The 15,882-nt window shown below is 40.3% G+C and overlaps 1 protein-coding gene and 1 long non-coding RNA gene across 9 annotated transcripts in view; one reads left to right on the forward strand and one right to left on the reverse strand.

Annotated features, from left to right (window-relative positions):
- Positions 1 to 14,658, reverse strand: part of STRADA (STE20 related adaptor alpha) — a 23,092-nt gene extending 8,434 nt beyond the window's left edge. Inside the window, exons 1-5 of one of the 8 annotated variants that reach the window (XM_019732905.2) lie at positions 14,495 to 14,658; positions 10,211 to 10,266; positions 8,438 to 8,495; positions 6,098 to 6,126; positions 387 to 489 (exon numbers count right to left, since the gene is read on the reverse strand). In XM_019732905.2, the coding sequence (XP_019588464.1) occupies positions 387 to 489; positions 6,098 to 6,126; positions 8,438 to 8,495; positions 10,211 to 10,222 (202 nt within the window). In that variant the 5' untranslated portion in view covers positions 10,223 to 10,266; positions 14,495 to 14,658. Of the gene's footprint in view, positions 1 to 386; positions 490 to 6,097; positions 6,127 to 8,437; positions 8,496 to 9,913; positions 10,267 to 14,494 lie in introns of those variants that run through there. The other 7 variants (XM_019732904.2, XM_019732903.2, XM_019732907.2 and 4 more) reach the window with 7 other exon arrangements.
- Positions 1 to 15,652, forward strand: part of LOC141568942 (uncharacterized) — a 27,729-nt gene extending 12,077 nt beyond the window's left edge. The window contains exons 2-4 of the long non-coding RNA XR_012492285.1: positions 4,707 to 4,805; positions 13,768 to 13,863; positions 15,333 to 15,652. This is a non-coding gene — a long non-coding RNA (uncharacterized LOC141568942). The remainder of the gene's footprint in view (positions 1 to 4,706; positions 4,806 to 13,767; positions 13,864 to 15,332) is intronic.
- Positions 15,653 to 15,882: the final 230 nt, after the last annotated feature.

The raw sequence follows: 15,882 nt of genomic DNA on the forward strand, positions 1-15,882 counted from the left end.
CACCCGCAACAGAGATTTGCTTCCTTAAAGAGACTGGATTTTAAAAAAAAATTCAAGTGACAACTTTCACTACTATTACTTTCCATGGCTGACATTTCATGACTTTTCTCCTATCAGTTTCTTCTCAGCCAACCATTTGGACTGACTATGGCCCAGGACACCAGAAGTGTTAACAAAAAGAAAAAAATTGCAAAAGAGATCCTTTCCTGATAACATCATCTCTTTCCCATACTTGGAAGGAAAGCGGCAGAGTCCCACAGAAGCCAGTCCTGTCGCCACTATTCCTGTAACTAGCTGACAGCCTCTGATACACATTCCTGTGGACATGCTGGGAGAGCCGCAGGGGTCCCTGGGAGCATGAAAGTCACGACAGCCCTGGCCATTACCTATGATGGTGAGGAGCTCATAACAGCCTCCCTCCGGCAGGAAGCTACTCATGATCTCCTGCTTAGAGAAGGACGCTATCGACTCTGAGCTCGCCTCATTGGTCTAAAGAAAAAAGAAAAATAGGTTAGTGAGAGAAAATTGGGGGTGGGATGGGAGTGTGGAGGTGGTAATTCAGACCCACGAGGAGACTGGCATCGAAACAAACGGAAATTCTGACTCGGGGGCAAAGAACTAGGGCCAGCATTCTTTAATGAGAAATGTAAAGTAAAACATCAGGTGTTCAATGTGGTAATAGCACTAGTATCAGAGCAAGGAAGTGTCAGCGCTGTCTACAAATGGGTGAGGGACAAGGGCCGGTTCCAGGCAATTGTTGATTTGCTTGTCCTTTCCCACAACTGGCTCATTTGCTAAAAACGAGGCAATTCTTACTTGGGGAAAGCCTGTCCGGAGAAGGCATGTTTAGCAAAGAGAATGGGGACGGAGAGGTGGAGGGTTCTCTTGCATTTCTTGCTACGCTAGAGTTCTACTTTTAAGGTCCTACCTACAAGATCCCAAAGGTCAAATGCTGAATCTTGCTATAGGGAAAATGTGGCCATAAGCTACATTTGGCAAACCAAGACCCCAGACCAATCATTCTCTGACATTTCCAAGGGAAGCAAGAAAACAGCCAACACACTGGGCTGTAGATGAGGAACAGAGCTGTCAGGTCTCAGCCATCATCCCGGGGAGCCAAAGTGACCGCTGCCTCACTCCTGCCCATTCGTGCTGCAGACAAAGCTAGATATCAGCCATTTCGGATGTGGGCATCACACTTCTGGCTTTTGAGGTCCTGAAGGAAAGTGCCCAGCAAAATACATGGCAGACCAACAGCTCTTCCTTCAGTTTAATAGGCCCAGTGTCCTTCTTCCAGACCTAAATTTATTTGTATGACTTAGGGACTGTGTAGTTTTCTTTCTGAGTATTTTTCTTTCTTTTGGATCCTCTTTCTTTGGATGTGTGTCTAACTGAAATGGAGAATCTTAGGCCAGCTCACATTTCACATGTTGCATTCATGAACCTGACCTCTAGTCAGGAAAGGGTCTTTGTGAACACATGAAAGGCTCTTGGCTCAGTACTAACCAGCAGAGTGTGAGCTGAGAACATTCCGACGTGGTCGTACCACCTTGTTGGGAATCCCTGATGTTTCAAGCACATCTGGTTTTAAAACAATTGATGCTTTGCCAATGGGGAAAGAAACCAAGTGGGGTTCTGCCTCTCATACCACTTAGTGACAATAAGACAACTTAGTCAAGCAAGATTGAGTTTTGTCAGCAAATCATATTTCTAATTGAATCAATTTTTATATTTCTAAGATTCATCCATACTGTTTTATTTAGCCATGTTGTACCCCCATGTTGTATAATATTCATTGTGAACATATCACCATTCCAATAGTGATGGACTTTTCAGATTGTTTTTGTTCTGCTATTCCGACCTGTGCTATTAGAAATATGTTTAAATGTGTCTCCTGATGCATATATGTAAGTTACTCTAAAGCTTAAACCCGGAGTGGAACTGCTACGTCACAGAGTATACGAACAATTGACTTTACGAGATAATGCCAAATTGTTTTCCAAACTGGCTATACCAATTTGTACTCCCACCAGCAATATATAGATAGGTATGCTCTCATTGATCCATCTTTTCCCCAAACTTGGTGTACTCAGACTTAATTTTGGCCAATCTCATTGTGACTTTGATTTACATCTCCCTGGTGGTTAATGACGTCGAGCACCTTTTCATATATTTGTTGGCTGTTTGGGTTTTCTCCAAGGTGAAATGCTTCTTTCTGTCTCCTATTCATTTTTGTATAGAGTTGTTTTAATGCAGGATTTCCCTAAACTAGGCCCCAGAGAACACTGAAACTGGCAGTAAATGCATGAAAAAAGTTTACGTGTCTGATTAAGTTAGAAAATGCAGTGTACTCTCATGGAGAATCACAAGGTGTACTTGCATATTAAAGGCTTCGAGTTCTGTAGTAAGGGACTTGTTCAGCTTTGTTTAACCTAGCATTTACCAAAGATACGTGTCCAGAGTAACCTTTTGTGCTTAACATCTGTTAAATTTCGGGAAGGACTATTTTAAGGAAAATGTATGGTGTAATGTGAAGACCAGAGGCTTAGGGGCCAGACAGAGGCAGAACTTGAGCTCAGGTCTATCACATGTTCTGTGACCTTGAACAAATCACTCTAACCTCTTGGGTTCTCCCGTTATCTCATCAGTGGAATAATTCTCACTTCATAGGAGTGTTGTTACCATTAAATGAGATAAAATACATAAAGAGCAAGCGCTGCCTGGTGGATCACAGGTATTCAATAAATGGGAATCCTATTCTTTTCTTCCATCTTTCACTGTCTACTTTTTGGTCACTCTCCTGCTCAACAAATAAGACGGAACAGAGAAAACAGAGAATCCTAAGCAGAGCTTGATCAATACTTAAGGTTGGTTTGATTTGGGTTTTTATACTTGTCTGTGTTTTCAAATGCTCTGGAAACAAATTCTAAGATCATTTAATAACCACTGTAGCTTCTGGAAACTATCTTATATGGGTTACTACATGCCTCACAGGTGTCTCAGCCAGGTGGGAGCTACATGACCAAGGGGCCAAATGGAGCACAAAGCTTTAACCAAGAACTCTAGACTGGCGACGCCCCATCATTTAGCATTTACAAGCTGCATGCTAAGTTCATCTTAAAGAGTCCCATCTTCTTGACCCTTATACCTGCTGCAAGCCCCTGCACCTATTCTTGCTCTGCAGATCCTGTGTTCTCAAGTCCTAATTTACTCCTCAATAAAAACAGTGTCACCAGTTAATACAAACCCACGGGGTTGCTTTCAGACCCAGCTCCCTACTCTGGCCTGGGAGTACCCACATACTCTGGCCTGGGAGTACCCACGTGCTCTGGCCTGGGAGTACCCACGTGCTCTGGCCACTGCTTGCTTCTATGACTTCATCTCATACCACCCTCCCCCGGCCCATAACCTTTGAGGCTCCAGCCCTACTTGTTTGGGACACTCCTGCCCTACTTCTCCCCTGCCCCTGCCACTTTCTCAAGGTGGTTTCCCCCTTATCACTGAGGTCTCAACGTAAATGTCGTTTATTCACTGAAGACTCTGTCCAGCCAAAGTAACGTAGGCTCCTAGTACTTTATTAGTCATCTTGCTTGACTTTCTTCTCAGTAGGTATCAGTGCAGTTTACTTATCTATCGCCTGTCTTCTCTACTAGAATGCAGGCCCCTTGAGGGCACGGACCTTGTCCATCTTGCTCACTGATGTATTCCCCAGTGTCTATACCAATCCTGGCACATACTTAAGAAAAGTCATATAAGCAGTTTGACCTGAGGGGGTTTTCTGCCTGTTGTCTCGTCATTCCCGTGGGCTGAAGAGGAGAGTAGAGTCAATGTATAATACCAGCCAGTTCCATTGGAGACAGGGTTCAACGTAATGGTCTACACTGGAAATGCTGGCCCTCACACAACACATCCACTAGGGGGACTTTATAGATCAGAATCTGATACCTGCAGGTGAGAAAGTACAGCAGGTTCTCGAGTAACATCATTTTGTTCAACATCGTTTCGTTATAACGTTGATGAGATAGATGCTGTAGGAATTAACTCTTGTTTATATGTAGCCTATGGTGAAACTGGTTTCGTTACGTGTCACTTCGCTTAGTCACAGAACCTATCGACAGCGTTAAGTGAGGACGTACTATACTGCAGTTTTTAGCAGGTAACAACTTGGCCCCCATGAGGACACATCTAGAGCTACTTTGTATTTGAAGGTCTTCTCTCCTCTGATCTCCAGGCAAACTCCTTAATGTTTCTCTAATTTGAATATGACAGACAGCTGGAGTTCTGAGATTAAAATATTTATTGTATGCATTTTAAATAACTCCCTTTGGAAAAACTACAGCTAGATACTGTTTTATTGTCTCTGTTCCCTCTTCCTTGCTAGGAGTGCATATAAGACATACTGTCTGCCAGGCTACGCACTAAAGACATACTCTTGTTGAGCCAAGTTGGGAATGATTCATTAAACTACTGAAGTGATTAGTTAATAATCTGACAAATATTTCTACTGCACTGTTGACTACAGAAAACTACTCAAAGATTTTAGAAAATGAAATTCTTTAGGTAGCTTGGAATATGAGTTCTTGGGCAATCTGAATTGCATGAAATGAACTAGTCTAGTGGTTGCTGCGGCCCCTCTACCATTCTGTCCCCAACCCACTGGAAATGGTTCTAAAATGGCAGCTTTCTACTTTGTGGATGTTTTATAGGTCTGGACTCAGAGAGAAACCGACCTTTACTGAGGAAAACAAACAAAGGTGATATTTTGAAAGAAGAGGTCTGCTCTGATACTGCCCCAAGAAAGGCAGGTTAGTTCATTGTATTGTTTCAGATTTAGAAAAGGTAAAAATTCATGTGAAAAGAATGAAATATTTAGTCCATTCTCTTTAAACACAGCATGGTATAGTTTTATTAGTACAATGTATAATCTCAAATTGCCTAGAAAAAGAAACTAATTTTATCAAAGCCTTTTCTCAGCTTCCCACACTATGAAAGCATTTTATTCATTTTGAATCATTTGAAAAATACATAATATCTGATATCCATAAAATACTGATACCCAGAAATGACCACAAAATGAAAACATTGTTTCAAGGAGTTCAAAACAAAATATAATAAAGCACACAAAGACAGTAATATGAAATGCTTCCAAACAAACACATTCAACCTCCCACAGGTTTCACACAGGATAACTTTTGGTATAACACCAACAGCCGTGAAAATAGAAAAATGATATATAATTGGCATTGTATTCTGGAAAACTGATATTACACGTTTTTGGTCTCCTGACTGGCAAATATTTGGATCTGAGAAAGGGACTCCTGACTAGCCGGCTATCTAAGCACAGCCAAAGCTTTACTCTGAGAAATTCCTAGTCAACCTCATCATCCTTCATTCACCCGGGGGCTGCCTGCAAAGATGCAAATGCCTGTCATCCTAAAAGAGTAGGAAGTCTATTTAGAAAAGGCTTCTTACCCGCTGTCTTTATAAGACACTGATTCACATGATCAAAAATAGCTTGGTACACTGTGCGTGTCTGGTGTTATTTCCTTAGGTAAAATAAACTAGAAGAGTAGGAAGCAGGGCAAGAGTCTTGCAGCTTTTGCCAATTAAAAAAAATGCATTTTCTGTTTTGAACTTTTTGATTTGGGGTTTTGTTTTTAAGGTAAGATTTTGGAGATTCTGCCTTATAATCTAGGCAGAGATCTGTGTCATCTCTGTGGACTGAAATCTATTATTAATAGACTAAGGATGGAGAATTGAGTATCACTAGCCACTAAAAAATAACCACCTTTGTGATTGTTGAAACTTTTTCCTTTATTTGGCGGGGGTGGTGGGTGATTGGTAGGTTAGGAAGGAGAGGAGACCTTTATCCCCAGGACAGACAAAAAGTGCCTAAGCCTTTTTCAGTTTTCAAATTACACATCAAAATCTTTCCAGGGTGAAACCTGAATTTCCACAGGTAAAAGAATTACACTTCACATAAAGCTCAACGACAGAGAAGCACAAACTTAAAATGATAAGCCAACAAAACACACAAATTTTCATGAGGTCATTGCCATGCAACAGCCATAGTGCTAGGGCCTAGAAAGTCACTTACTTTTCTCCGAGTGTCACCCGGAGGCTGCTCTGGAGTAGAGAAATTGATTGTTGGCATTTTGTTTTTGAGTAGAAGACACACGCACATTCAGAACAGCAATTATTGCACTTAGGACTACATTTATTAATAGAAACCACTTAAGAGTCATCACAGCGAAAAGTGCCTGCTGTGCTACATATAAACACAGACACACACACACACACACACAGAGATCCACAGTAAAAATGCTGCAGGTGGGTGGGGTTTTAAACATGAATCTATGGCTCTTAAAAACTTGGCAAGGCTATTATTCTATGGGGATTCTTTGCTGAGCATAATTCAACTGCTCTAATTCTGGTCATACATTTACTTTTCATCAGCACACAATGTTATTAGGTTGGTGTAAAAGTAATTGCGGTTTAAAAGATTAAAAATAATTGCAAAAACCGCAATTACTTTTGCACCAACAGGCTGGGTTCAGAGTTTTATACTATGAACAATTCATTATAAAGTTTTAGTGATGGTTGGCTATTCCCCAGGGAGTGCAGAGACTAGAAAACAGGTTTTTAGAAAATATGCAAAAAAGTTTTAATACAGCAACATGTATATATGGGACTATGACCCCCTTGGTTCTCCAGTCAGACACATGCTATTCTGAATGCACACAAAACAAAAGCTTTGGGGCCCTCTGCTCCTCTTGGTGAAAAGGAATGAAGGACAACTGAAACAACTTTCTGCTCTTAAGTTGGACAATTTCTGTATCTGTGCTTTGATTTTCTCCATTCTGTAAAAGCGATAAAAATCATCAAAGTAAGATTTTTAACTGTCAAGTATTGGAATACATTTCTAAAAATCTTAAATTGGATTTACAATTTAAGAGCATCCAACTGCACTGCTAGAGGACACTGGCTGCAGAGTCAAGTAGCCTCAATTTATCAAAATAAGATTTTTTTTGGTCTTGGACATCAGTTTTCTGGTACACAAATGGCAGGAGCAGTTGTTTAAGACAGTCTGTCACAGGTAAGAGCCAGGTGAATAAATGAAAGGAAATCAAACCCCATCTTCCAGAGTAGAAGGCAAATTCCAAGTTGTTTAAAACTTGGAAATATGTACTTCATCAAGCTGTAAACAATACACAGAACAATTTCTTCATCCTCCTCATATCAGAGACTAGGGAATTGTCAAAAGATAGCCAGAGATCCTACACTCAAGACACTAAAACCAAAATCCATTAGTTTAATTCACATGTGCTGGCACATTTTTAACTAATTATAAACTGGACATCCAACTCAATTTCCAATGTCAATGTTTACTTTTAAACCATTGTATTCCCAATAACGATGGGAAGAACTTGAGAATAGGATCAGGATACAGTATTTTTGTTCCATTAGCCTTTCCTCCATTGTACACCTAATTTTTATTCTTTATAATTCAAACAAAAATAATTCAGCATTTTTCTAAACTCTCATTTGTCTAAAGTACAACACTGACAGAATTCATGAATACTACTACTCCAGAAGTTTGTTGAGCAGCATTAGAGAAAATAAATTAATAGGTACCACCTAGTAACTAACAAGTTTGAGTTTTCGATTACTAAAGCCTACCTGGGGGTATTCTGGGTCAGTCAACCAACTCATTCAATCTGATAACCTGTTTCTTGAGCTACAGGTGCCAAACAGAGTATCTTGAGGTCCAGGCACAGAGAATGGGGCTCTACTACTACTATTTTTATAGAAAACAATTTTATTTACTGAAGGTTAAGATCACAGTTCCCGAAAAGGCTCAATTTGAAAACAGCCAAAAGGAGAATACCTGGGCATGATAAACCTCAAAGTTGCAAACCTACTTTACTTCTAAAATCAACAGTTAGTATTTTTTTCCAATCGGAAGTGAATATTTTTGTCTTGACAATTTTTTTTCCTTAGTTCTCTTAAGGCTCATAATTTCTACCATGAAAAGATGACTCAACTCGATTAATCAGTAAAACCAGAACTTTTTTATCATTGCTGCCTTTGTCCTGACTATAATTTTATTTTTAAAATCTTCAAGGATAAAGACTTTTAAACCCTTAGTTTTTATTTTCCCTTTAAGAATATGTATTTCCACTGGACAAATACTTAGAAGAAATACGTGTGCCTTCAAGTACATACTGGCTTTCTAACAATCCAGACAGGCCAAGGACAACTGCCACATTAGTCCTCAACTCTTTGGGAAACCATGGATTCAAAAAGGAGCCAAATAAATATAACAACTGTAGTTTACACTTGCCCTTAGAATTGCTAATTTCTATAAGTTGCTTTTGTCAATAAGAGTAGTGCGATTTACCCTGAAGTGATGGCTAAATGCCATTACTGTACTTACCTCCAAATAGTTCCAAATCTCTTAAGCCCTCAACAATGAACTTTTCCGAGACCCACCGCTAAAGAGGAAAACCCCAAAGAGAATTAGTATTTCTTCCAAGCCACAAAAAATTAGCTATTAGTCATTAGGCAGACAAACAAAAACACAACTACAAAAACAGAATCATGCAGTACAGTTAAGATACTACAGAAAAGTTTTGAAAAGAATCTTGGATTTAAATCAACTGAAAACAATAGATTAATTCCCGTCTCTATTCCTCTTTGCCTAATTTGATGAATGATTCTTAAACCTGAAAGACGAAAAACACACAGTACTGGCCCTAATAATGAAGAATGTTTTTGTCCTTCCTATACATAAAATTACCTTTTGGTTTTATCTTACTCATTCCATAGCTGTCTATTACAGAAGCTTAGGACCATGAATGCCAATTTGAAAAATATTACTGGAATTCACAACACAGAAAACAGGGAAGAAACAGTGGTTTTTCACAAGGCTCTATAAGTTTGGAAAAGGAAACTGCAAGCTGCATGTTCTTTCATCCACTAGGATTTCTAAAGAATCACTGCTTACATTTTTTTACCAAGTTTACAAGGCCCAAACTAGCATGAACAATCTATGGTTCACTTTACTGGCCTATTTCAAATGGGTATTGGATTTCCATCAGACTGTAAGTGGTCTGGTTTCACCTGAGTCAGACTAGGTTGAAATAGAAAAGAAGCTCATATTTAAAAGCAATGGAATCAAGATTGTATTTCACTTAAGGACTGGTGTTAAAGTTTGGCTTGGGGACATTGTTTCCATGGGGCAGAGTTCAGCCTAAGGAGAGATTCAGTTTTTCCTCATAATTAACAGTGTTGTCTACTCTTTCCAATATAAATTGTTCTTATACATAAACGTAAGAAAAAAGATTAGGTAACATTCAGAAATAAGTTGCATAATATGGATTATGAATTGGAACTATAACATCATTCTCTGTCCTTCTCTATGTCAATTTTTTCCAAATTAAAAGAACAAATAACACCGTAAATTAAAAACTTGATATAAAAAGATCATGCACTGTACCACAAAATATTAAAAAAAAACAAACCAAATTGTGCCATTTTAATATTTAAAGTGGTACATTCATAATGTTTCACAGGACTTATACATTATTATAAGACTTTTAAAATAATTACTACTGCATTCAGAAAATAAGTACTTTATAATAAATGAAATAAGATACTCTTTTATGAAATCACGGAAGCTTGTAAAGAAGCTAACATCAGTATTTCATTTGTTCTTGAGGTAATTTTAGCTGGTGAAGTTTTCAGGTGTAAAATTTTTCATGGTTAAAAAGTCTTCCATTAAAACCTATGACTATATTTGGGAAAGTGTTCCAATCATTACAATTTGATACAGATTTTTAAAACACACAAACTCACTGAAATTACACAGGAAAAGGACAGATCGTTAGCAGTTACATATCTACACATTCACCTCATTTAATGTTGAATGACTGATAGTCACAAAATAAGCCATCTTGTTTCTTCTCTGTCAGACAAGCTGGGCGATGTATTGTGTGTGTCTGGTCAACCTCTGCCTGCAAGCTCTTTTCTCAGGAATGGAGGCTGCAATACCTGCCTCACTTCCCACACCCCTCACTTCTGTATGATTCTGAGCATCACATAAAAAACTACCTACAGTATCTGCCAAAACACATTACTTTTCAGAAAATGAAAATAGTAAAGCCAGAAGAATAGAAACACTCACCCTAATTCGCTCTGGTTTACTTACAAGAAAAGACATGAGTTCCTAATGTGTAGACCTATTTCAATTTCAAAAACTTAAACCTAAAAGGAAGATAGAAACAGGTTGAGTTAGTCAAATCTCCTTTTTTAGAAGTATCTTTTGATTAACAAAAACTTCCTACAAGTCCACTATTCAAAGCACTGTACTATAAACCTAAAAAGTGCTCAATACTAAAGATTTGTTTAGAGAAACTTTCCTTGACAATAAACATAGATGTACTTAGGCCAAGTACATTCTGAAATACTGCAATCTCTATAAGAAAAGTTTATTATTATATGGTTTTCTTCTTTAATTTTTTAAATTTCTGTTGGCCCAACCCCCCACTGACCCTTTTCCAGAAGCAATTACCTTCAATTCTTTTGGCTGTTTAACCTTTTTATCACCATTCTTAAATAATGTTTATATGGCCATGACTTATTCATTTTAGACATTCACCTAACTTCCTACCATGGTAGATGAGGACCAAGCGCCCCTGCATCACCTCCCTGCACTCTACCTTCCTGCCTTCAACATAGTTCTGGCATAATTTTTGGTTAAATCAATAATCCATATTTACATTACTTTGACTATGCAAACATGCTTCATAGCTGAGGCAATAGGTAAAGATGACCATGTCTTCTTTCTCTACACCCATTTTTTCCCAAAAGTTAATAATTGCCTCATTTTTTCACTTCCTTGGTTTGCCATGTGGCAATACCACGTGTTGCCAAGGATATCAATCAACTGGAACTCTCACACATTGCTGGTGGGAATGTTAAAATAGTTTAATCGTTTATGACCCAATAATGCTACTCCTAGGTAATCTAAAAAAAAATAAATGAAAATATACGTTCACATAGACTTGTACATAAATGTTCATGATAGTATTATTCACAATAGCCCCAAATTGGAAACAATCCAAATGTCTACCAACTGGTAAGTGTATAAACAAAATGTGGTATATACACCAGTGGAATACTACTCAGCAACAAAAAGGAACAAACTACTGCTACTGTGTTTCCCCAAAAACAAGACTGCTACTGTGTTTCCCCAGAAAATAAGCCCTAGCATGATTTTTCAAAATGACATCCCCTGAACATAAGCCCTAATGCATCTTTTGGAGCAAAATTTAGTATAAGACCTGGTCTTATTTTCAGGGAAACATGGTAGATGCAACAATATCACATTAAATGAAAGAAGTCACACAAATCTACATATTGTTTCCATTTACATGAAATTCTAGAAAAAGTTAAAATGTGACAGAAAGAGCATTGGTTGCCTGGGATCAAGGGTGAGAAGAGGGACCAACTTCAAAGAGATGAAACCTTTCAGGGGTGAGAGAAATATTCCATATCTTAATTGGGTCGTGGTTGCATGACTCTCTCTGGCAAAACACAACAAACTACACTTAAGATAGGTGTATTTTATTGTAGGTAAATTATATCTCAATCAAGTTGATTTAAAAAGTAAAACGACTAAAATAAGTATTCAGAAATGCTTTTGAAGAATCGAGAAAGAAAACCTGCCATATTTCCCTTTTTTTTTTGAGGTGTGCTTGTGAGGAGTTATGGTAGTGATATAGCAATGGGGGTGGGACTTAATTCGGTACATAGAGTTCTAGGAATCCTTAGAACTGCTTCAGAGAAATTCAGAGAAGCCTCCTGCCCACCGTGTTGAGAATCATGTATCCTGCCATGAAACAGTAAAAATATAAATGAATTTAAAAAAAAAAAAGTAGAATATACACTGTTTAATAATACGCAAAAGAAATTTAAGAGGAAACAAGGTCCGTATCCATATATAGTCTACAAGAGAAAGAGACTATTAATGTAGACGAGAGATGAATTTTATCTACAGAAAGAATTGTCTATGCTCTGGGAAAATATTGGAAATAGAAAGTAAAGCCAATTGCAAAACACTGCATGAACTAATGTAACTGCCCATTTGGAGAGACCTATGAACTGGCTCTAGGCTGCCACATCTACAGCTTCATTAATGATCTGAACCATTGGTTCCAAAACCAGGATGTTTCAAATTAACTCGTGTGGTTCTAAAAACCTATGGATACCTGAACTCCCACCTTCAAAAATTTTAATCCAGCAGGTCTGGAGATACACAAGCACAAATGGGCAACTCCTCATGGAGTTCATTCAGTGAAGGGGAAGATTATTGTAATGGGTAGACCTGGATTGTTTCATGAAGGGGTGGGGCTTGAATGTCAAATAGGACTTATAAGTGGGAATTCCAAGCATGAAATAGTATTAGCCACTGATAATTTAGTGCTTACTTTGTCTGTTCCACGGGTGTATCTCCGTTTCTAAAATAGTGCCTACCACATAGTAGGCACACAGTAATGAATGGCTGACCAAATGTGCTGAGGAGTGTGTCAGCATTTTGCATATATTCTCCAGTTAACGTGAAGCAGTTACAGAAGCAGAACTCCACATATATAAGAGCAATGAACGGGTCTTAAATGCATGCTCAAGTATGGATTTTATTCAGCAGGCAATAGAAAGCCACTGTAGGTTTTGAATAGGTTTTGAACAGGGGACAAACACAAAACAGTGGTATAACGTAGTGTCTCTCAAACTTTATTGTGCATGCAAATCACTTGAGAATCTTGTTAAAATGCATTTTGATTCAGAAGGTCTCAAGTGGGGCCTGGTGCTTCTAACAAGCTCCCAGATTACGGTAATGCTGATCTGTGGACCATCATATTGACAAATGTTTCAGAAGCCCTGTTCTAAGGAACATAGAAGGAGTGTTAATTTGCAAAGGGATGGGGAGGAGACGTGGAAATAACCCAGAGAAAGGAATGCCAATTAGAATACAATTAGAGTGGAACCATATTTTTGGTGATAAGAGCCTGTGGCAGAGGGAATGTTAAGAAACAGATGGATAGGGGAGAAAAACAAAGAAATTTTATTTAGTAAGGACACAGTAAATCTCTAGCCCATACTCTACCCTTTAGAGGAAAAGCTTTTACAAACTCCTGGATATAAGGTTATCTAGTCTGCTTGAAAATGTCCCATACCAGAGACTACCTTATCCAACTCCAATGTGTGTGTGTGTGTTTGTCTCCAAGTAACTGGGAAAAGAATAGTGTGTCAACCACAAAACAGGAAAGCTCAGAGGTGGAAGTGGTTTTGGTGGAAAGATGAGCTTAAAGTTTTAAATCATATCGCAGTTGAGAAAACAGTTATATATTCCGAGTGGAAATATATACATAGCATTCAGTTAGAAAAGCTAAGACTGATGCTCGAGAGAGAGGTTAGAGATGGCTATGTGTTGGGAGTTAGCAGCTAAAGCAATACAAGTGATGGAAATTCACTGAAAGAGAAAAGGGTGAGAAAATCAGCAGGCTGGAAGGCGAGCTTTTGGGTGCATAGCAATGGCTGAATAGTCTCCTGGCCTGAGACAAGCAATCAGGTAAGATTTGGTTGCTTCTACTCTCAGGGACAAGAAAACAGTCTTGGGTGTCTCTAGAAAGTATGAATCAGTCAACGAAGAATTGTCTGTCTTATGCCGCAAATACGTACTGAAATATGGTTCTACTTGAACAGATTCTACAATAATAGAGGGAGCAATTCGAAAGGCTTATCCTCTTTGGGGGAAGTCAAGTTGGGAAATGAAGGATATCTAAGCAGAAGTCTAGACAAGTAAGTAAGTTCCCCATCTCCTGAAAACTTGAACAATTTTATTTAACCACTGCCCTTCCCCCGTGTTCACTTCCCTACCCTCAACACCCCCTCCCCCCGCCATCTCCTCCCCAAATCTGTGGGCACTTAAACATTCTTGGAAAACAAGACAGTTAGGAGCTCTTTGTTGTGTCTGATTCACGGAGTCACCTAGGTTTCTGTCCTTAAGGGGGCTTGACCCGCTGCCTGTCCAGCCTGGGATGAGATGGGAATGGGAAGGGGGCGGGAAGTAAGCACTGGGAGGTGCCGCCTCTTCGCTACTGCAGGACAAATTGACACCTGGGCCTCAGGTACGCCACCTGGAAGTTGGGGGGTGGTGGCGGAGAAGGGGCGGGAAAGCAGGAGCTTGCCTCTCCCGCCTAGCAACTCCGCTCTTGGGTCTCCCCGCCAGGCCCAAGCCTATTCTGCTTTCCGGCTGCAACCCCTCATTGCGGGAATCGAGGACTCGCGTGAAAAGGGGGCCGTGGAGGGCGAGGGGGGAGAGCCGGGATGGCCGCTCTGACGAAGGCCCGCCCCGAGGAGATGAAATCGGCGTCAGGGAGAGGAGGGACTGATCCCTGGAGCGCAGCAGGCGGCCCCGCCAGTCCGGTACCTGGTCCTGGAGTTAGCACGAAGTCCCGACCCCGTCTCAGCTCCGCCTCCTCAGTTTATAACCTCGCCGCAGCCCCGCCGGTTGCTGGGGGGGAGGTACGCAACGTGCCATGCGCAGTTAGAGGGACCCCGGGAGAGCTGGTGGAGAGTTCCGCCCCGCCCCGGCGAGGGTGAGGAAGCTCCGCCCCGCCCCGGGAGCCCCGCCCCGATGGGGGAAGCTCCGCCCCGGCCCTCTCGGCCCTCTGTTGGGGAAGCTCCGCCTGACTTTCCCTGTCGCTTCGGTTGCCGCGGGCACCCAGCAGCGACAGCGCGGGGTTGCGGTTCTGCGGGTGTTGAGTTCTCATTCCGCGCAGCGCGTACCAGACAGCATTCAGTTTCCCACAGAAGGGACCCGTTTCCCCAAGTGTGTGGACGCCAAAGACCTAGTTTGTGGGTGAGCACTGCAGGGTTCGAAAAGGACTCCCCAGAGCCTTCGCCCCCGCAGCAGGAAGGAAGTAGATGATTTCGATAGTGAAGAGTCAAGGGGACTAGAGTAAGGCTAACCAACACTGGCTGCTGACTTGGCTACTCTGAGGATTTTATTTTCATTTCGTGTGGTAGGACTTCAATGGGAAAAAAAAACCCCATCGCGCTCTTTTCATTGAATACATCTCAAACGCCCCTCACTTTGGCCTCTCCGGCACCAAACTGACAAGTGCTAAGGGGAAACTCACCTTATCTCTACTTCAGGTTACTAAAAGGAAGAAAATAGCTCAATTAATGGTAACTATCATTTTTAGCCTTCTGGATCTTTTCATTTCTGGGTCACTCCTCATTTGCAACTCATGTTTTGTTTGCAGAAACCTGTAAGGTTTGCCTTGATGGGAAAGCTAGCCTAAGCCAAGGCAGGCAGCACTTGAGAAATGATGAAGCAATCAAGTGATGGAGCAAGACTCCCTTCTGTGAAGTTGCCTTTTATTCACTGACTTACTGCGCCCATGGAGGAGGTAGTTCCAAAATTGGATATATACCATCAAGCTCTTCCTAGTTCTGACCCTTGACACAGATTTATACTGGTCTAACTTCCAAGGTGGGGGAGTTCAGTTACATCCAAACAGGGACAGAAATGTGACTTTGAGACTGAATGTGAACTTTGCCAGTAAACCGATTTGCACCTCAAGGTCTCATTCAATTTTATATACATCACTTTGATCTTATCTAGTGATTTAACATTCCAAAGCACTACTCTTAACTATTCTCTCATCCTCAAAATACAATGCCTCTCTCAGCAGCAAACTTGGTAAATTGACAAAGCAAGATAGTAGCAGAAATTGAAGTAAAATTCTTGGTGATGTTCTTTTGGAAAAACCTTCTTCCTATGTGGTCTTTGGAGTTGGGGGTACTAGAGAA

This window comes from Rhinolophus sinicus, linkage group LG15, assembly GCF_036562045.2.
Source record: "Rhinolophus sinicus isolate RSC01 linkage group LG15, ASM3656204v1, whole genome shotgun sequence".
NCBI classification, from domain to species: Eukaryota; Metazoa; Chordata; class Mammalia; order Chiroptera; family Rhinolophidae; genus Rhinolophus; species Rhinolophus sinicus.